Source organism: Aspergillus heteromorphus (assembly GCF_003184545.1).
Source record: "Aspergillus heteromorphus CBS 117.55 chromosome Unknown BO70scaffold_6, whole genome shotgun sequence".
Lineage (NCBI taxonomy): Eukaryota > Fungi > Ascomycota > Eurotiomycetes > Eurotiales > Aspergillaceae > Aspergillus > Aspergillus heteromorphus.
In genome coordinates this window covers 1,104,044-1,121,582 of record NW_020290411.1, presented here as the reverse complement: position 1 = coordinate 1,121,582, position 17,539 = coordinate 1,104,044, and the positions used below count along the sequence as shown (strand labels likewise).

Genomic DNA, 17,539 nt, shown 5'->3' with positions numbered 1-17,539 from the left:
TCCCTTCAACTCCCGGCTTATCGGCGCATCACTCTCCCACCCCTCCTTTCTCTCTCTCTCCACACGACCTCTCCTCCCTCCATCCCGTATATCTCCTCTCGACTCCTCCTCGGTCGACTTGTCTTCGCTTCCATCCTCCCATTGTCACCCATCACCCATGTCGCTTCCGCTGAGATAAACCGCCCCCCCCCCATCTCCAGGCCCTGCGATGGCGTTCAACTTCAACTGGTCGCCGCTCATGGCGGACGCGGGTTTCTACACTCGCGCCCAGGATCTTTTAACTGCCGCTCTCAATAAATCGCCCAAGCCGCCCATCATCGTCGATGACATTATCGTCACCGAACTCAATCTCGGCTCCATCCCCCCCGAACTCGAGATCTTGGAAATCGGAGACCTGGCCGAGGATCGCTTTCGAGGCATCTTTAAGATGTCCTACACCGGAGACGCCTTTCTCACCCTCAAGACTCGAGTCCAAGCGAATCCCCTCAATACCTACCTCGTCACCAGACCTTCCTTTGCGACGCCCCTGCCGGTCGCTGCAGCGTAAGTCGAAAGCGTGGTGAATGCGACCATGCACATGGTGACTGACTGCTTTGCTTTTCTCGTATAGAACTCCTCTCACCATCCCCCTTCAAATTACGTTATCCGATTTCAAATTATCCGGCTTTGTGATATTGGTATTTTCGAAGCAGAAGGGCATTACCGTGGTTTTCCGAAATGATCCGCTCGAGTCGCTCAAAGTCTCATCGACGTTCGATTCCATCCCCTTCGTGCGCGACTTCCTGCAGAGGGAAATCGAGGCGCAATTGCGAATCCTGTTCATGGATGAACTGCCCGCCATCATCCACCGGTTATCCCTTCGACTGTGGGTCCCCGAATATCGGACCGGGGAGGAAACGGAAAACGAACCGACCAACGTCGCGGGTGAAGGTCCTGGCCAGGATCCCTTGGCCAGTCCACCACAGGATCCCGTCGATGCGTCGGGCAATGCGCTAGATGAGTCAGAAATCGCTTCGCTCTCGCTCGATTCGACAGTCGAGACGCATTCTTTGTTTTCGCAGAAGAATTTGCTGCGGTTGGGCGCCCTGACGGATTCCCAGCGAACTCTATCACTGTTTACTCCGTCCATTCAGGAGGTGGTATATCGCGCATGGACTTCGCCGTCTGACCAGGCCGATGTTCCAGGAGGCGTGATGGCCCCCTTGAGTCCGATCCTCTCCCGGACCCATTCCCAGGCCGGCGGGATGTCCTCCTTCCAGGATACCGCCAGCATGGTATCCACCCACAGCCGATCATCGGCAAACTCCAACACATTCAGCAGCTATGGGTTGAGTTTGGGAGCTGGCCGCCATTCGAAGTCCAACGCCAGGAGGCGGAAGAAGCGCGTGGTGGACCTGCGTCGCCCCAAGGCCACGGATGATTCTGCCAGCGTGAGCGGCGAAAGCACTTTCACGGAGACCACCAGTGCGCCATCGATTTGCTCTGACTCTCTGCCTGTGGTGAGCGAACAAACCGATGACCCCGTGACGCCCCCACTGTCGCCGGACAGTGGACTCAACCTTCCCACGATCCCTGAACGACACCGTCTGAGTCTTTCGCGGCCGATGCCCCGCCGTGACATTGCGGCCGAAATGTCCCGGGAGACCGGCGAACCGTCTTCGTCTCGCCCGATTCATCATTCGGCAGCTGAAACGGAAACCACTCCTCGGGTCGCCGTACACCCCCACGTCGCTGCTCGACGTGACAGTGAGAAGCAAGACGCGGGTGTTTCGCGTCAACTCCCGTCGACGGCCCTTCCCTTTACCGACGCGAAGCCGACCTCGAGCATCGTTGACCAAGCGCTGGTGGAGCGGCTGGCGGGTGAAATCGCCCGTCGCATGCGAGACGAGAAAATGGCCCCGGGCAACCCCTGCAGCTCGTTTTGGGACCGTCTCAGCCATGATGATGCTCCTCCAGCGTATGGCCAGTGACTGCTCTGGTATAAGCGTCGCTGTACTTTTTCCTTCTCTTCTTTGAGGCATCGAGGCTGTTTACAGGACGATCCTCATGCTCCAGCCAGCCTGGAGCGTTTCATGACTGATACGACGTTGCATTTTAATCGTGCTGTGGTTTTCCCCTGGCCTTATCTCCGGCGTGACTTCTAGCGGGCTTTAGAACTTGTACATTGATTGGACTGTACCCATAAAAGAATCGGGCGTGTTTGTGCTTTTTTATCCCCTTCTGCTTTCTGTGACTTACTGTGTGAGCGACCTGTTTCTGAGGGATACCCCCTGACCGACTATCTTTAATTGTCCCTGACCATCTTTATCCTTTGTCTTTGTTATCTCTCATCGTCTTCTACTGTTATTGGGGTGGGATCAGGACTGGAGTCACCGTGCAATTGACGGACAAATTGCTGTAGAGATCCGTGAGCAATCAATGCATGCACGCTTGCTATATAATCTTAATCTGGACACCGTGCGTAATGAGTATGAGAAAAGAGTAATCTCCATTAATCTCCCCAGGCAATCTAGGCCATGGCTTATCTCCCTGTTGGGGTTGGGTTGGGGGAACTGGAAGGCCGGTCGGCTCCACCGCGGCTCCGATCGGTTTGCGACGAACGTCAACTAACAGCTAGTCCTGCTAGTCGTCTTCGCTTCCCTCTTCCTCTTCCTCTTCCTCTTCCCTCTTCCTCTTCCTCTTTCTTCCTCCGCCACGTCGCCAGTTTCCTGCCCGTCAACCCCCCCCAGACCGTCCAATTCCTCCCCCTCCACCATGGCGGGTCTGCTCAAGAACGTCTTTGGCGGCTCTCAGCCCTCCAACCCGGCCAAGCTCGACGATGGTAAGTCTGCCTGTCTCCCTCACACAACATCATCATCACCTAGCTCCCTCAACCACCACCACTACCCTCCCCCCAACCCATCTCCCATCCTCCAAACCAACATCCCCACCACTAACATCAACCCCCCACAGACTTCGCCGACTTCGTTGAAGCCCCGAACCCATCCCCAGCCTCCTTCGTCGCGGGCTCCTCCTCGACCCCAGCCCTGAACACCCAAGGCCTGGACTCCGCCACCCAAGTCCCCTACACAAAATGGTACCGGGTGTGGGAACGCACCTCCCCGAAGGACTTCATGCAGGAAGCCATGGTGATGCCCATCATCCTGCTGATCGTCATCTTCCACTTCTGGGGCACGCGCAAGAACCGCCGCAAGGCGCGCGAATGGGCGCAAGCCCACCGCACCGCGCTGAGCAGCGAGTTCGCCGTCGTGGGCTTCAACGGTCTCCGCGCCGCGTCCCCCGACGACATCACCCCGGAGTCTCTGATCAAGGAACGCTCGGCTCAGGAATTCGCCTCCTACGCCACCGGCCGTCAGAACGTGGCCTTCGTCGACGTCACCATCAAGTTGCCCAAGCGGTATAACCCCGTCACCTTCTGGACGGAGTCCGTGCTCGGTTTCCTGTTTGAGAGCTGGTCCGCCCCCGAGGAAGTCTACGAGGCCACCGCGTATACCTTCGACGGGAAGGAGAAGGATGTTGTCCCCGTGCCGGCTAATGACGGCGGCGCGTCGCTCAAGACCAACAACTCGACGTACGATGGGTTCATCTGGGCCGTTGTTCACAAGAATTACATGCAGAAGTTCAGGACCGATCGCTATGATGCCAGTATGACTTTCACGAGGGATAATAATAAGTTGCCCAACTGGGTTACCGTCATGACGGAGAGTGCAGAGATTACCGATGCCATGATCACCACCGAATTGGTCCAGGCGCTCGAGAAGGCCGGAAATGATTTCAAGTATCTGATTGTTACGGATCAGCCCGTTGATAAGCCTTTGAAGTGAGTTCCACCCCCTCTCTCCTCCGTTTGAAGGGTTGAGCCATTACGGGATCTAGGAAGGAAGGAAGGGTATCCATTCATGTACTAATCCTATTATCCTGCAGAATCGAAGAAACCCACCCCCGCAAACGGATCGAATTCGCCGCCTCCCTCCCCTCCTCCCCCGAAGGCTACACCTCCACCCTGCCCCTCTTCAGCCAATTCCTCCGTCTCGCCGACCGTCTCGTCTCCGTCGGCCGGCTGCGTCCCGAAGTGGTGCGCAAGATCCGCAACGCGCGCGAGGAGGAGATCAAGAAGCTGCGCCGCGCCGACGAGGAGGAGAAGGCCGAGGAGCGCAGGCTCGCCGCCGAGAAGGTCAAGAAGGAGGACCGCGAGCGTCTCCTCCGTGGTATGTCGGCCGACGAGCAGAAGAAGTACCTGGAGCGCGAGTCACAAAAGGAGCATCGCAGGATGATGAAGAAGAGTACCCGGCGGGCGTAATTTTCTTTCTTTCTTTCTTTCTTTCTTTTTTTTTTTTTTTTGCTTTCTCTCGTTTGGTGGGAGGGAGAGGGGAGGAGAGGAGAGGAGAGGAGAGAAGGGGAGCGGAAAAGTGCATCGTTGCGTTGTTGCTCCGAGTTGCATATCTTCATGTACAATGTATTCGTAATTCTTTTTGGTCCTGGGAGGGAGGTGGGCAGGTGGATGGGCTGAAAGATGATGGATGGATGGATGGATGGGTTATGGATGATGATGATTATGGATGGGGGTTGATACTGATCGTATCGTACGGATCTATTAATGTATCTTGATGGTATTGAAGCACATTGCTTCTTTACCCGGCTTTCTTTTTTGAATGTTGAGTATTGTGTGTGTCTGTTTACAAGACATCGTGTGTCCAAGTACTTGGCTGTGTACAGCCCAACCCATATTTGAAACGATTCATGTCCTGCTTGATATACCACCTCACCTGTGACAGCGGTTTCTACTCAAAACTACAGTCAAGCACCAATCTATTAACTGAAATACCCAACCAAACACCTAATATGCACCTCAATCAAAGATCCTACATCACGCACTGGAAACAAAAAAGCTCATCAAGCTCCCTGCAGTCAACCCGCCAACAAGCATCAATGCCATGAACCCACCCGCCGGTTCACGCTCATCAGGGGACACCCACTGCCCCGCCCCCATCATGCAATTACTGCCCAGATACCCATTGCTGACACCAAACAATATCTGCACAACAAACAGATAGAAGAAGTCACTCTGGATAACAGCTCCCCTGCCACGGATATTACATAGCAGATAGAGGGGGATGAACCCGGCTCGGGCGATAGAGAACACGAACAACGCCCACGGGCGATGAACCAGCGAGAACCGGGGGACCAGAACTAGCATGCGGCCGAGCAAATCGCCGGCATTCCAGAAGAAGAACGCCAGGGGGACGAACACCGCCTGGTCGAAGAGGCGCGACCGACCGGGACCGTCCCGGACGGATTCGATCTCCGCGGTGAAGACAGGGAATGTCATGGTGACGGTGAAGCAGAGGAAGATGGCGGAGGCCATGAAGCGGAGTTTCTTGAACAGGGTCCAGAGGCTGACGGCCTTGTTGGCGGCGCTGTCGGACACACCGGAGTCGCTCTGGTCATCTGTTCCCTGGAGAAGGATTCTGATTGAGCGGCGCTTGACGAGGGAGAGGAAGGCAAGAAGGGCAAACGTCGACACGGCGGTCGCGGTAATGAAGTACGCGAAGGCCGACTTCGACGAGTCCTGCGGCACTGGCTGTCCCTCCTTGCCCTTCTTACTGGGGACTGAAATCACAGAGAGAATCTGCACGATACATGGCAGAACGCCCGCCACGCCTTGCCCTCCCATGATCGCCTGGGTATACTCCTCTCTCCCGAAGCCGGAGACATAGGCATACACACCGTTCTGGTTGATGCCGGTGGCCAGACTAGCTCCGAAGACCATGACCATCAGGAAGCTGAAATACGTGCTGACCGCGACATCCTTCATCAGAATGGTGGAGAACGCAAGCAGCGTGAACACAACGATGTTGATAAGCAGCGAGATAGTGACCCGCTTCGGGTATGACGCGCCCTTCTGCAGCTTGGCGAGGATGAACGACGAGCCCAGGTTCGTGACGGTCGAGACGGTCAAAATGGATGACTGGTAATGGGCCGCCGCCCAGTCGTCCGAGTGGAATCGGCGGTAGAAGTACGGCGCTGCGGCGAGGAACATGTTCCTATATATTCATTCCATTGCGGTAAAGGTTAGACAACAAACGGGCTGCGGTCAATGCGAGAGCTCCGGCTGATGACGTACCACGCCCATAGCATGGACACTCCCAGGAGAAAGAACACGGCATATTCGTATTTAGAGAAGGGGGGTTGTTGCCCCTCTTGTTCTTCGTGGACGGAGCGATTGCTCTCATCTTCGGGGTCAGCTGGCTGCGAGATTGGCTCATAGGTCGCCCGGGGAGCGATAAGTCTCCGGATGCGTTCCATTGTTGGGGGTGTATAGGGGGGGGTGGTGGTCCCTGGTTGAGGGGTGTAGCGGGACAGATTCTAGGAAGGAACTCAGCCCATGGCTGGTGGTAGGGTTAAGAGAAAGGAAGAGCACGGAGAGGAGAAGAGGAGAGGAGGAGAGGAGGAGAGCAGCAGTCGAGGTCATGAGGGCGAGACAGTCGCCAAGAATGGAAGGTCGGCCTCGGTCACGTTCGGGTGGGTGACTAATAGACTCACCACCAGTCAGATAATATCACTAGTCAGTATGGAATAATCAGCTGAGATGGGAGATGGGTATTATATTTATCTATCCGGTCATCAGAGCTGCCCGTTCCAGGCAAGATCTCCCATATTAGATACATCCGCAGAAGGTGGCCCACCCGTCTAGACAAAAGTGCCAAAAGTGTATGTGCCCCAGGGGCCGAATACTCTACACTGCTGAAAGGAAAACCAAACCAACAATATAACAAACAATATGAAGAGAAATGTGCTAAAAAAAAGGATGATACCCTGGGCTATCCAGAAGATTCGTCGTTTCACCGTGTTGGCTTGGTGCCGTCGGCCTCTGCTTCGGCCTCTGCCTCGGCTTCCTCCTTCTCCAACTCCCACAGCTTCTCGGCAGTATCCGGGCTAATGGGAGCGTCCTTTGACGTAGTCTCGCCGCCGCTCATCTGCCATTCCATCAGCTTCGTGAACGCACCATCGGGACGAGCGCTAAGCTCTTCGAAGGACCCTTGTTCGGCCACCTTTCCGTCGGGGGCGAGAACAATGATCGTGTCAGAACGCTTGATGGTGGAGAGTCGGTGAGCAATGCTGATCGTCGTGTTGTTGCCACGAAGAAGAGCAGCAAGGGCACTGTTGACCAGTGTCTCGGATTCCGCGTCAAGAGCAGAGGTGGCTTCGTCCAGGATCAGAATATCGGGGTTCTTGATGAGAGCGCGGGCAATGGCAATGCGCTGCTTTTGTCCACCGGAGAGTTGAGCTCCGCGAGGTCCCACCTGAGTGTCAAGACCGTCAGGCTAGAAGGCGTTAGTAAAAGATACGGCAGAAAACAGGTTGGGAGGTACTTACGAAGTCGCTGATAAACTGGCAGTTCGCTTTCCTGGCGGCTGCAACAATCTCTGATCTACTCGCCCGTACACTGCCATAGGAAATGTTATCGGCAATCGATCCAGAGAAAAGCACAGGCTCCTGAGCGACAACACCAATCTTCCTGCGGAGGGACTTTGCGTTCATCTTGCTAATGTCCTTGCCGTCAATCAAGACACGTCCTCCAGTCGTGTTGTAGAATCTCAGCAGCAGCGAAGCAATGGTCGACTTTCCTCCTCCCGACGGCCCGACAATGGCGACGTTCTTTCCTTGCGGGATTTCAAAGTTCAGATCCGTGAAGATCGGAACGGCAGGGCGTGTTGGGTAGCTGAAGGTGACATTCTCGAAGCGGATAGGGCCCCGAGCGGTGTCGACCTTGATGCCCTTGGTGGGCGATATCGTCGGTTCACGGTCCTGCAACTCGAAAAGACGACTGGCCGCTCCAACACCCTTCATCAATTCGGAGTAGAAACCGGAGAGACCGAACATGCTGGAGCCCGCATAGGCCGTATACATCAAGAACGATGTTAACTCTCCTATCGTAATGCCACCAGATTGGACCAGGGCACTTCCAGCATAGAGGAGCACCAATATCGTCATGTTACCCATGAAGCCAGTCTGAATATATTGTCAGGAGTTTGCAGCAATCGACAGACGAGAAACACATACCGAACTGAAGAACGTAGCGCTAATCAAGGATTCTTTCTTGCCGAGTTCAAAGATTTTCCGCACTTGAGTGTTGTACCGGTTGACTTCGAGGACTTCCCCCGCAAAGGACTGGCTGGTCTTGACGTTGCCCAAACGTTCCTCTGCAATCTTGGTCAAAGTACCTAGGTTCTTCTGGATCTTGCGACTGAGGTTCCGGACCGCCCTTCCAAAGACCATGGCTGCAATGCCAATGGGAGGAAGCAAAATAAACAGCAGACTCGACAGTTTGAGACTGACATAAGCCATGAGACCGAATCCAGCGACACCGCTAACAGTTGCGCGCAACCCGTCGGACAGGTTTTGCGTGATGCTTTTACCCACGATGATAGTGTCAGAGCCAAGTCGAGAGATCAAGTCACCCACTCGGTTCGCATCGAAGAACTCTGCGTCCTGGACGAAAGTCTTGCGGAAAAGGCTCGAACGAAGCCTGGCCACAACACGTTCGCCAACAACACGTAGAATGACAATGCGACCATAGTTGGCCAGGGCTCCCAAGGTTAGAATTCCAGCCAAGGCGCCATAGAACATCGTTGTGCTCAAACCAAAGAGCAGGTCGCCACCACCACCTTCTTCAGTGGACTTGGTAGCTGCATCCATGATCTTTCCAATCGAGAAGGGGACGGACATCGTAATACCAGAGGAAATGAGCAAGAAGAAGAAAGCAAGCGAGAGCTTTTTGGCTTCGGGTCGCGCAATGAGCAGAAGTCGCCATATCTCTTTCCAGCCGGCCTTATCCCCCCCAGCTCCCTCCTTCGCTAGCCTCGCGGAAAGGTTGATCTTTGAAGCCTGGGCTGCTTTTTCGGAGAGCTCGAACCCCTTGTCTATATCTTCGTCTTCATTGTCCTGAGATATCTTCTTGTCCGTTTGTGTAGGTTTCGTGGAGTCCGATGACTTAGAGTCCAACGACCGCTGCGTCGAGGTGAAAAGCCGGGAGTGTGCTGCTAGTTGTGACTGTATAAGAGAGAACCGCGAGCCATTGCCGTGAGGGAAGCGTAGTCCAGATGTCAAGGAAAGGTCATTGCGTAATGGGCGCGAAAGTCCGGAAAGCTGTCGGCGGAAGCCACCAAAAACACCAGGTCCAGACCGAGGTGCCTGAGCTCTGCAATAGAACTCGTTCAGAATGCTTCCATGCACCTGGGTTCCCTGCTTGGGTAGGACCCCAGGGGCCCAGGAAGCCAGCAACCTGGCCCCGCGCATTTCGGGCGAGAGTAGAAGCGGAGTCGGATGGCTGCTCAGATGGATGCCTCACGAGGTACACAGGATGCCATGTCCCACTAGATAATGAGTGAAGGTCTGCTGTAAATCATGACACAGCCAAGAGCAACCGCTTTTCTTGGACACCGGCCGGACGGTAGGGAGGACCGAATAATGTCAGCCGTGAAGCCGCCAGTCCGGCCATCGCCGTTCGGCCTCGCATCGGCGGCCGTTCTGCCCCGGGCCACCGCCTGCCGAGATTCCGCCGCCGTCCAAGCCGGTCGAGAGCTTTCGATGAGGCCTGCACGATGCGGTGGAGGCTTCACTTCATAGTATTTCTCCGTTCTTGACTAGGTGACTCGCACAGACTCTCCCTCCAAGGTTGCTGACTCGTTGGTCATCCACGATCACTTCCACCTCACCTGCTCCCCTTCAGCTGCAGCCCTGTACATACGCATTCCATCCTCTACCCCACTCTCACCCCTCCTTTTACACTGTCCCGCAACCAGCAAGATGGTCCTCGACTACAGCAAATGGGACGCCCTGGAGCTCTCCGACGACTCCGATATTGAAGTGCACCCCAATGTCGACAAGCGGTCGTTCATCCGGGCCAAACAGGCTCAAATCCACCAGCAACGTGTGCAGCGCCGCCACGAGATCGACACCCTGAAGTACGAGCGCATTGTCAACGATGGCCTCCTCTCCCGCATCGATAAGCTTCTCACGTCCCTGAAGGAGAACGAAGGCTCCAAGACTGCCGACGAGGTCATCTTCCACAATCTCATGGAATCCGCCGCGAACCCGGCCCAGGACCAGGCCCCCGCGGCTCCGGAGGGTGTCCACACACAGGAGAAGGAGCAGCCCAAGTACTCACACATGATGAGCGCTTTGGTCGACCAAGTCAAGAAGGAGATGGGCGAAGTCAGCACCGAGAACGTCTACCAGGGATACCTTAATGGTGTGCAGGAACACAAGGGCAAGGTGCAAGACCTGCAGAAGGAGCTGCACCAGAGACTCGCTCAACTTGAAAAGGAAGAGGGCAGCAAAATCACAAGCGATCAGCTGCACGAAGGCTTCAACACTTCTCACGTTGCCAAGGCAGACGCGACCCAGAGCAAGGCAGCTTCAGGGCAGACGTCAACGGTCGAGCTCCTGAACCCCGGAGCGGGTTCATCCCAACCTGCCGCCGCCGCCGCCGATGACGACGAGGAGGAGGATCCGGAGGACATCAAGGCCAGCGACCTTGCCAAGCGCTTTGCGAAGATCAACCGCAGCGACTATCGCAGTCTGCTCCAGTTCATCTCCGCGAACCCGACGATTGTTGCCGAGAAGGAAACGGACGGTCTACTGGTCGAGGCGTTCAACAGCCAGATGGAAGGAAAGGACGACTACGCTCGCCAGTGTGTCCACCACGGTCTGTTACTGCAGTACTGCCGCTCTCTCGGCCGCGACGGCATCTCGCTTTTCTTCAAGCGGTGCGTATGCAAACCCCCTTTAATCAGACAACCTACTGACAGGTATATGTGTATAGTATCACGACGGCGGACCACCAGGCGGGAACCCTTTTCAGAAACGACGTCAACCAAACCTACAACAAAATCAAGACCCGTGCTGCGGAAATCGCGAAGGATAGCTCTGCGTCCAACGACCCGGCCGGAGTGGAGCAGATCCAGCTGCATGCGGTTGACCCCAACACCAAGATCACCATCAACCTTCCCTCTGCGGAGAGCAGCGAACCCATTGAGATTGAGGCGCGCAAGATCTACGACTCCTTCTCCAAGGACTTGCAGAAGGCACTGGCCTCGGAGTCCCTGGACGAGGTCAACAAGGTTCTCGGGAAGATGAGCGTGGAGGAAGCGGAAGATGTCGTCGAGAAGCTTGGCGAGAGTGGGATGCTGAGCCTTGAGGAGGGCATCGTTGACGCGACCACGGAAGAAGGCCGTAAGAAGCTGGAGGAGATCGAGGCGGAGAATAAGAGGGAAAGAGAGGCGGCACTGGAAGAGGTTGGAGAGCCCGGAGGTGATGTCACTGAGCTGGACTAAGGACATGTATAATTGGATATGCATAATCTGAATGACTGTAGCATGTATTGTTTGAGAGCGACTCTACCTTACTATTGGTTCGGCGTGTCCCAAAATTGCTATTAATAGTGCTATTCATGCGCCCATTTGCAGGGTTTAATGTGTCACTGTTTGTTCCTTGTAACATGTACATATTTTACCCACTTGATCTTGCGACAGCTTGACCAGGGATTGCCCTTTGTTTAGGTATAGTAGGACGTGTCAGAAGAAGCGATTAAAAGGTTCCAATGTGCATGTAATCTACCTAGGTCAAGGGAAATAAGCAAGATAAAAAGACATGCGTTTAAGAATTGAATAAAGACACATGTGTGGGGAAATAAGCCATTAGCTCATGGACGGGGAGTATTCTGTGTTAAAATGTACGGTCCATTTGAGAACGTGATATGCACCTGGAGGTGAGAGTAGATGAGGGTCGTGATGAGAGGCGCTGGAATGCAGAGGATAGGGAATAATCTCCAAAGGTGCTTCAATTCTTTTCCGCTTTCTGGGTCTGATACCATCGCTCCAAAGTCCTCTTTGGCAGATGTCGGCCCGTCCGCACCTCCGGGACGATTGCGAGGTATTCACCCTAAAGAACCAATTGCTTAGACACCGCTGACACCGGGGGCGTTCTGGTCCTTCTTGAGATCGACAAGCAACTCGCGGAACCTCTGCTTGCCAGAACCGCTGGCGCCACCCTTAGTTCCCTTGCCAGACACATCAACTAGTTTGGCAATACGTTCCCAGCTAGTACCACCAGAAGACGTGTCCTCCCGATTGGCCAGGAACTGTTCGGCTTCCGCTTTGGTTTGGGCACGGAGCTTGTCTGTCTTGTTGTTGTAGGAGACGTAGAAGTCATCGATATCCTCCTGAGCCTTCTTGACGGTGGCTGCCTTCTTCTCTTCCGAGAGCTCCGCCCGACGTTGGATATCCGCATCTCGCCGCTCACGCCATTCCCTAAGGGTTCCGGAATTAGCACATACTCCAATCGGTTGTTCCGGTAATGATGTAAAGCGTGGCTCTCGCATCGTAGATTTGACGTACCTGACGGGCTCTGGCTCCTCATCTGGCGCTTGGTAGGTGTAGTTGGAGTAGCCGGTAGGGGGGAAGGGAGCGCCCGACCCAGTGATCGTACCGCCAGGGGCAACTTGCTGTTGGATCGCAGAAACGTTAGAATCTGGACACTTCAATGATCGCGCGAGCATGCTTCTTACCTCATTCTGTGTGTCGAGAGCCGGGAAAGAAGACTCGAAACCCGCGAGCTCCTGAGGCCCAGCACCGCCGGCCGGAGCGTCATCCGCACCACCCAGTAAGTCGTCGTCATTGTTTACATCGTCGGAGGCGACGAGATCTTGAGGAGTAGCGAACTGCTCAGCATCGTCGCCGAGGGCAGCGCGCTCGCGAGCCAGGAAGTCGCTCTCATCGGCACCGTTGGTCTCGACAACTTCCGTCTGGCCTGGAAACCGGTTAGTGTCATGTAGCGTTGGGTTGGCGGCGATGATGCGGACGGCTCACCCGCAGAGAAGTCCTCCAATGAAGGGAAACGATCCGCCATGGTTGTTGATTGTGGTGATGAGAGTAGAGTAAGGTGCGATCGGTAGGCAGGTGCTAAGCAAGAGAATGGGGGGAAATGAGGGGAATCAGGGATGTGAGGCTCCAGCTGGCGTCTGGAGGATGCGGACGGGGCAGTTCCATGACTGGAGAACCCCCCGGATTCTGCCGCGCTGGGCGGTCGGCGAGCTTGAGTGCAGGTGCGACGGACGGACGAGCTTCACTCCCCTCAGGAGCCTTTTCACCTTCACTTCTGATCTCCCGAGTCCCAGATCTCTCTCAGCCGTCCTTCATCCTCTTGATTCGGACTCTGGCGGCTCTCTTTGCTGTCACTCTCTCCCCGGTGATTGAGCGATTGTCATTCATTTGTCCATACGCGCCCAGGGAATAGCTGAATACCAGCTACCCAGAGCTCTGGCTTGCGACGAGTGAGACATACTGTACTGGCACATTATTCATTGCTTTTTCCACCGACCCCTTCGTCCTTGATCATTTGATTCTCAATCTACAATGGCGTATACGGATGATGCTGTGAAAGCAAAGCTTTCGGCCCTCAACGAGACACAGGAGGGTATTGTCACGGTTGCGCAATGGGTTATGTTTCACAGGTAATTCGCCAGCTGTTTATCTATCCAAGATGTGCACTAATATGTCTCTGATCATTAGGAGACATGCCGAACGTACCGCGCAACTCTGGCTGCAAAAGCTCCGCGATTCGCCAGCCCCGAAAAGATTGAACCTGATATATCTAGCGAATGGTAGGGACCGCCCGCCTTGTCGGTGGTAGTCCGGCACTAACAAAGTTGACAGAGGTCGCGCAACAATCAAGAGCGCGGCGAAAGGAAGACTTTCTCATCGCGTTTTCGCCGGTCAGTGTCACCATACCGAGCCCAGGAAGATAGCGGAGGCTGACACGTACCAGATCATTGCAGAGGCCACAGCCACTGCGTACAAGGGCTCCTCAAATGACATCCAACAGAAGATTCGTCGGGTGGTCGAAGTGTGGAGGCAGAGAGGGATCTTCGAGATTCCGATCCAAGATGCCGTCGAGGCTCGAGTGGACGGTAAGGCGCTTCTGACCGTCTGTCTGATGTATTTTACTGATTTGGTTACAGAAATCGACAAATCGCGCTCGACCGGTAAGAAGCCATTGCTAGGAGGATCACTCTTCTCGACTTCGTCGGGCTCAACACCGTCTGAACTCCAACCTCTGGTTCCCCTGCAGGTAGCCCTCTCCAAAGCTACAGTGGCTTCCGCCGCGTCGGCCACAGCAGCCAATGCGGAGTATGATAAGATGCACGATCCCAGCACGCCGTTGCCCACACCTCCAGTGCACGCCGCACGGCTCAGCCAGCTGCTGAAAGCGCTTGCAAACGCCGAGAGCTCTGTCTCAGAGGTCATCAAGTCCCGCCTTGCGCTCATCGACGGCTTGGAGAAGCTTCTTGAAACCAATCGCTCGGCCCTGTCGAAGGAGCAATCTATGGCCACGCAGCTGGCGGAGAGAAAGGCGGAGACGGAAGTGACAAAGCGAGATGTTGAGGATGGGATCATGCGGGGACTGTCTGCTGAAAATTCGCCCGCGATCAATCATGGAGAGATCGGAATGGAGGCAGAATCCGCTGCCCGTCCTGAGGTCGAGGCTCTCACTCCTCCGCCCGTGGAGGCCCTTACCCCTGTTGGCTCTCCCAAACAGGAGGCCCAAGATGCGAACTTCGCTGCAGCAACCACTCAACCCCAAGTGCTGGGTGGCTTCACTCTGCCAGGATTCGGACACACCGCCAATCCTTTTTCTGCGTCAGACATGCCTCATGTGGCATTGGATGAGAACCAGCTGGATGGCTCCAACGGGCTGCACGCCAAAAAGCGCAAGGTCACCCATGAAGAGGAAGACTATGCGCAGTTTGCAAGCGGTGATCTGGATGCCGATGTTGCTGAGCTCCTGAAACAAGAGGGTGATGCTCAGCAGTAGAGCCATGTCCATGCACCGCACGGGCGACACCATATGCCCAAAACATTTCTTTGATTCCCTTTGATCCGAATATTTTTCCATTTATCTGCTCGGTCTGTAGTTATTTCATTCCTGGCAGGGGGGCACAGCCATCCTTGCTTGTTACGATAATGGCTGGATATCCAATGTCTATGAATCAGGAATATTTCTTTGTTTTTCTAAATCTGATGTCCGTTGGACAAGTAGCAAATCCCCAATCAATTGATCCACGAACTGCGTCCGTTGAATTGGTCTCATTATTATTATCATTGGAAATCTCGACATGCAAGCTATCGATATATGTCCGGATCCCCCCATTTGTTCCTTGTAACCCGGGAGGTAGACGGGCGCCTCCGCCGACGGTATATGGTTTCGAGTGTTGTCCGGGGTTCTATGGCGGGCGGCAGGTCATTTTGCGGGGAAGACGGCGGCGGTGGCGACGGCGGCGCTGGTGCTGGGGCGGGATCCGGGGAATCGTGTCTCTTCGGCTTGACCAGTAGAATGATAAACATGCCCGCGACCAGGATCGCCAGTAGTAGCATGACTTTACGCTTCACTGTGCGTCGTTGATAATTTGTGGCCTGCGCGGGGTAGATGAATTAGTAACTTTGACGTGGTACACACCGCATCGGACGCGAACGTACCACTTTGAGCTCTTTATCCGCGGCCTTGACCTCGGTGCCCATCCGCTCAATGTTGTAGTCTATCCGGTCCAGCATAGTTCCCTGGTCAATGACCATGGCTTGTAGCTCTCGGAAAATATCGGATAACTCGATAATGCCCTTTGCGATATCGTTGATTTCGCGCTCCCTTTGCTCGATGGCGGCGTCGTTCTGGCCCGTCAGTCGCTGCGACGTTTGCATAAGCGTCGACTGCGAGAAGGACTTGTCGGCATCCGATTCCATCAGGGACGGGTCTGTGTAAGGGTTCTGCATTGGCGTCGGGGAACGTTCAAACGGTGCGGATGCACCCTCCATGCCTCGTAACTCTACCGGTCCATGCGATTAGCTCACCAAACGAAGGAACAAACGGCAGTCCCGGAAAAGCTTACTCTTCAGGTAATTGCTCTGCTTCTTCCGAAACCGAGCGCTTGCCTCCTGCACCCTCTGGGCGAGCGATATCTGCAGGTTCTTCGCCATGGTCTCATCTCCACTGCTCGATGCGCCCTGTTGTCTTGCCTCCCGCACCATCACTTCGATCTTCTGGACGGCCTTCTGGCAATCGTGAAAGGCTCGCGTGATCTCCTGCGTGAATCGCTCTATGACAGCTTCTTCCTGCTTCCGTGCCTCGTCGTCGCCAAACCCGGGGAGAATGTGCTTCTGGTGGAGCTTGTCCAGGTGGGCGGATTTCTGGGCGATGTCGGTGAGTAGTTCCGTCACTTCTTCCTGTATATCGATCCAGCGCGGGGGCAGGACGTCCATCTCGATGATCGCGTCGCCATCGTCGTCGAGTCCTCCTGTCTCGGAAATGAGCCGGCGGCTTTCTTCGGGCTGCGACAGCGCGTCGGAGAAGCCATTGGATGCTCCGAGATAACGTGGCTTCTTGGCTGGATGATGCGTAAACGACTGCCGGTAGGAGATGTAGCTGTACAGTTTCGGGGACGGTTAGTTGGTTTGATTCGCTGCGAATGATGGACCGGGGTGTGATGTATTACAGGTTTGTGCGGTCGCGCCACATTGTGGAGGGTAGGTAGGTGGAGGGCGTGGGCTGTTCTGCGGTTATCCTTCGGCGGACGGGGGGTGAGGGCGGGCGCTCTTAGGCTACCCTGGTCATGGTCGGGTCAGGGATAGGATCGGAGGAAGTGCGTGAAAGCAAACAAGGGCGGGAAGTTTATGAAATGCCGCAAATATGGTATAGGGAAGACAGAGAATGAATGAAGAGAGAGGAGAGGCCGTGTCCGCGTAGAGAGAGTTGTATGCAGCGAGGGGAGTCCGATAGCACCTCTGTACTTCGGGAGCTTCGATCTCCATGTTGCACATGAAGGGACGACCGCCCCAGTCCCAATGCGGTATCCACGCTGCCGATCCAAATTTATTACGTCAGCCACGATGTCGGCCCTGATGGCTGGGCCCAATGAATGATGCAAGATGATGCATCTGGATTTTACAGAGCACCGTGTCCGGAATAGGATACAACCTTGCTGTATATCATGGGGATTGAATTATCCATATGACTCTTGCGTTCAAGTCAATCGGTATAGGGACTAAAGCTCATTCCCAGCATTGCTGACATCCTTGGTGCAAGCGCTTTTTCTACATAGTAGCTCAGGCTTGTACGGAGTACTTGTACAGGTCCTGCCACCTCCATAGCATGTCTTGGTAAAGTATTCCTTGGTAGAGCGGGAGTGTTTATTTCTCTCTAGACAGCCATAGAGCCGGCAATATAGTAGTAAAAACAACGGCAGTAAGAATTCATATTGACCGTCGGGCTTTTTAGATTAGCTGATGCCAAGCTTGTGACAGGTCCATGGCAGAATGCTTCGTCGTCAATCCTTCCCCGCAGGAAGTTATCGATCAGCATCGCGTCTATGCATATTGAGGAGGATTCATTGGGTGACTTAATACAGTACTGCGTACACATTTACCTAATCTTGGATGACAGATGATCAGCTTACTGCGACAATGGATAGGTTTACCCGGGTGTA

The 17,539-nt window shown here is 54.7% G+C and overlaps 8 protein-coding genes across 8 annotated transcripts; 4 read left to right on the top strand and 4 right to left on the bottom strand.

Moving 5' to 3' along the window:
- The first annotated feature begins 404 nt into the window (after positions 1-404).
- On the top strand, positions 405-2,441 carry BO70DRAFT_360390 (MDM34 family protein). Its single transcript, XM_025542769.1, has 2 exons — positions 405-543; positions 611-2,441. The coding sequence occupies exons 1-2, from the start codon at positions 428-430 to the stop codon at positions 1,968-1,970; spliced, it is 1,476 nt and encodes a 491-aa protein (XP_025401630.1). The 5' UTR covers positions 405-427; the 3' UTR covers positions 1,971-2,441.
- A 111-nt stretch (positions 2,442-2,552) lies between these two features.
- BO70DRAFT_332931 (CCDC47 family protein) lies at positions 2,553-4,300 on the top strand (the record flags this gene model as incomplete). The annotated part of the gene is made up of 3 exons (XM_025540938.1): positions 2,553-2,821; positions 2,953-3,820; positions 3,925-4,300. Exons 1-3 carry the CDS (start codon positions 2,755-2,757, stop codon positions 4,298-4,300), a joined length of 1,311 nt encoding a protein of 436 aa, XP_025401629.1. The 5' UTR covers positions 2,553-2,754.
- Positions 4,301-4,676: 376 nt separating this feature from the next.
- Positions 4,677-6,151, bottom strand: BO70DRAFT_202071 (nucleoside transmembrane transporter FUN26). Its single transcript, XM_025538602.1, has one exon. It carries the CDS (start codon positions 6,038-6,040, stop codon positions 4,868-4,870), a length of 1,173 nt encoding a protein of 390 aa, XP_025401628.1. The 5' UTR covers positions 6,041-6,151; the 3' UTR covers positions 4,677-4,867.
- A 444-nt stretch (positions 6,152-6,595) lies between these two features.
- Positions 6,596-9,462, bottom strand: mdr2 (ATP-binding cassette permease mdr2). The gene is made up of 3 exons (XM_025542768.1): positions 8,065-9,462; positions 7,378-8,013; positions 6,596-7,325 (listed from the first exon to the last, which is right to left on the bottom strand). Exons 1-3 carry the CDS (start codon positions 9,298-9,300, stop codon positions 6,843-6,845), a joined length of 2,355 nt encoding a protein of 784 aa, XP_025401627.1. The 5' UTR covers positions 9,301-9,462; the 3' UTR covers positions 6,596-6,842.
- Positions 9,463-9,617: 155 nt separating this feature from the next.
- Positions 9,618-11,715, top strand: BO70DRAFT_360387 (Hsp90 co-chaperone CDC37). The gene is made up of 2 exons (XM_025542767.1): positions 9,618-10,772; positions 10,829-11,715. Exons 1-2 carry the CDS (start codon positions 9,811-9,813, stop codon positions 11,337-11,339), a joined length of 1,473 nt encoding a protein of 490 aa, XP_025401626.1. The 5' UTR covers positions 9,618-9,810; the 3' UTR covers positions 11,340-11,715.
- On the bottom strand, positions 11,466-13,014 carry BO70DRAFT_360386 (clathrin light chain CLC1). Its single transcript, XM_025542766.1, has 4 exons — positions 12,873-13,014; positions 12,572-12,813; positions 12,402-12,508; positions 11,466-12,314 (listed from the first exon to the last, which is right to left on the bottom strand). Exons 1-4 carry the CDS (start codon positions 12,910-12,912, stop codon positions 11,963-11,965), a joined length of 741 nt encoding a protein of 246 aa, XP_025401625.1. The 5' UTR covers positions 12,913-13,014; the 3' UTR covers positions 11,466-11,962.
- A 139-nt stretch (positions 13,015-13,153) lies between these two features.
- On the top strand, positions 13,154-15,123 carry BO70DRAFT_360385 (CTD-interacting domain-containing protein). Its single transcript, XM_025542765.1, has 5 exons — positions 13,154-13,516; positions 13,575-13,666; positions 13,719-13,777; positions 13,831-13,972; positions 14,024-15,123. Exons 1-5 carry the CDS (start codon positions 13,419-13,421, stop codon positions 14,875-14,877), a joined length of 1,245 nt encoding a protein of 414 aa, XP_025401624.1. The 5' UTR covers positions 13,154-13,418; the 3' UTR covers positions 14,878-15,123.
- On the bottom strand, positions 15,112-16,811 carry BO70DRAFT_360383 (t-SNARE syntaxin TLG2). The gene is made up of 4 exons (XM_025542764.1): positions 16,550-16,811; positions 15,947-16,479; positions 15,540-15,883; positions 15,112-15,476 (listed from the first exon to the last, which is right to left on the bottom strand). Exons 1-4 carry the CDS (start codon positions 16,570-16,572, stop codon positions 15,186-15,188), a joined length of 1,191 nt encoding a protein of 396 aa, XP_025401623.1. The 5' UTR covers positions 16,573-16,811; the 3' UTR covers positions 15,112-15,185.
- Between the last annotated feature and the right edge of the window lie 728 nt (positions 16,812-17,539).

Coding starts and splice junctions, on each gene's coding strand:
- BO70DRAFT_360387 (XM_025542767.1), top strand. CDS start 9,811: ATGGTCCTCGACTACAGCAAATGGGACGCCCTGGAGCTCTCCGACGAC. Junction 10,773..10,828: donor ATCTCGCTTTTCTTCAAGCG/GTGCGTATGCAA, acceptor ATATGTGTATAG/TATCACGACGGCGGACCACC.
- BO70DRAFT_360386 (XM_025542766.1), bottom strand. CDS start 12,912: ATGGCGGATCGTTTCCCTTCATTGGAGGACTTCTCTGCGG. Junction 12,814..12,872: donor ATTGGAGGACTTCTCTGCGG/GTGAGCCGTCCG, acceptor ACCGGTTTCCAG/GCCAGACGGAAGTTGTCGAG. Junction 12,315..12,401: donor GAGGAGCCAGAGCCCGTCAG/GTACGTCAAATC, acceptor CGGAACCCTTAG/GGAATGGCGTGAGCGGCGAG.
- BO70DRAFT_360383 (XM_025542764.1), bottom strand. CDS start 16,572: ATGTGGCGCGACCGCACAAACCT. Junction 16,480..16,549: donor TGGCGCGACCGCACAAACCT/GTAATACATCAC, acceptor GAAACTGTACAG/CTACATCTCCTACCGGCAGT. Junction 15,884..15,946: donor GCAGAGCAATTACCTGAAGA/GTAAGCTTTTCC, acceptor ATGGACCGGTAG/AGTTACGAGGCATGGAGGGT.
- mdr2 (XM_025542768.1), bottom strand. CDS start 9,300: ATGCGCGGGGCCAGGTTGCTGGCTTCCTGGGCCCCTGGGGTCCTACCC. Junction 8,014..8,064: donor GCGCTACGTTCTTCAGTTCG/GTATGTGTTTCT, acceptor CAATATATTCAG/ACTGGCTTCATGGGTAACAT. Junction 7,326..7,377: donor GCCAGTTTATCAGCGACTTC/GTAAGTACCTCC, acceptor AACGCCTTCTAG/CCTGACGGTCTTGACACTCA.
- BO70DRAFT_360385 (XM_025542765.1), top strand. CDS start 13,419: ATGGCGTATACGGATGATGCTGTGAAAGCAAAGCTTTCGGCCCTCAAC. Junction 13,667..13,718: donor CCTGATATATCTAGCGAATG/GTAGGGACCGCC, acceptor CAAAGTTGACAG/AGGTCGCGCAACAATCAAGA. Junction 13,973..14,023: donor CGTCGAGGCTCGAGTGGACG/GTAAGGCGCTTC, acceptor ATTTGGTTACAG/AAATCGACAAATCGCGCTCG.
- BO70DRAFT_360390 (XM_025542769.1), top strand. CDS start 428: ATGTCCTACACCGGAGACGCCTTTCTCACCCTCAAGACTCGAGTCCAA. Junction 544..610: donor CCCCTGCCGGTCGCTGCAGC/GTAAGTCGAAAG, acceptor TTTCTCGTATAG/AACTCCTCTCACCATCCCCC.
- BO70DRAFT_202071 (XM_025538602.1), bottom strand. CDS start 6,040: ATGTTCCTCGCCGCAGCGCCGTACTTCTACCGCCGATTCCACTCGGAC.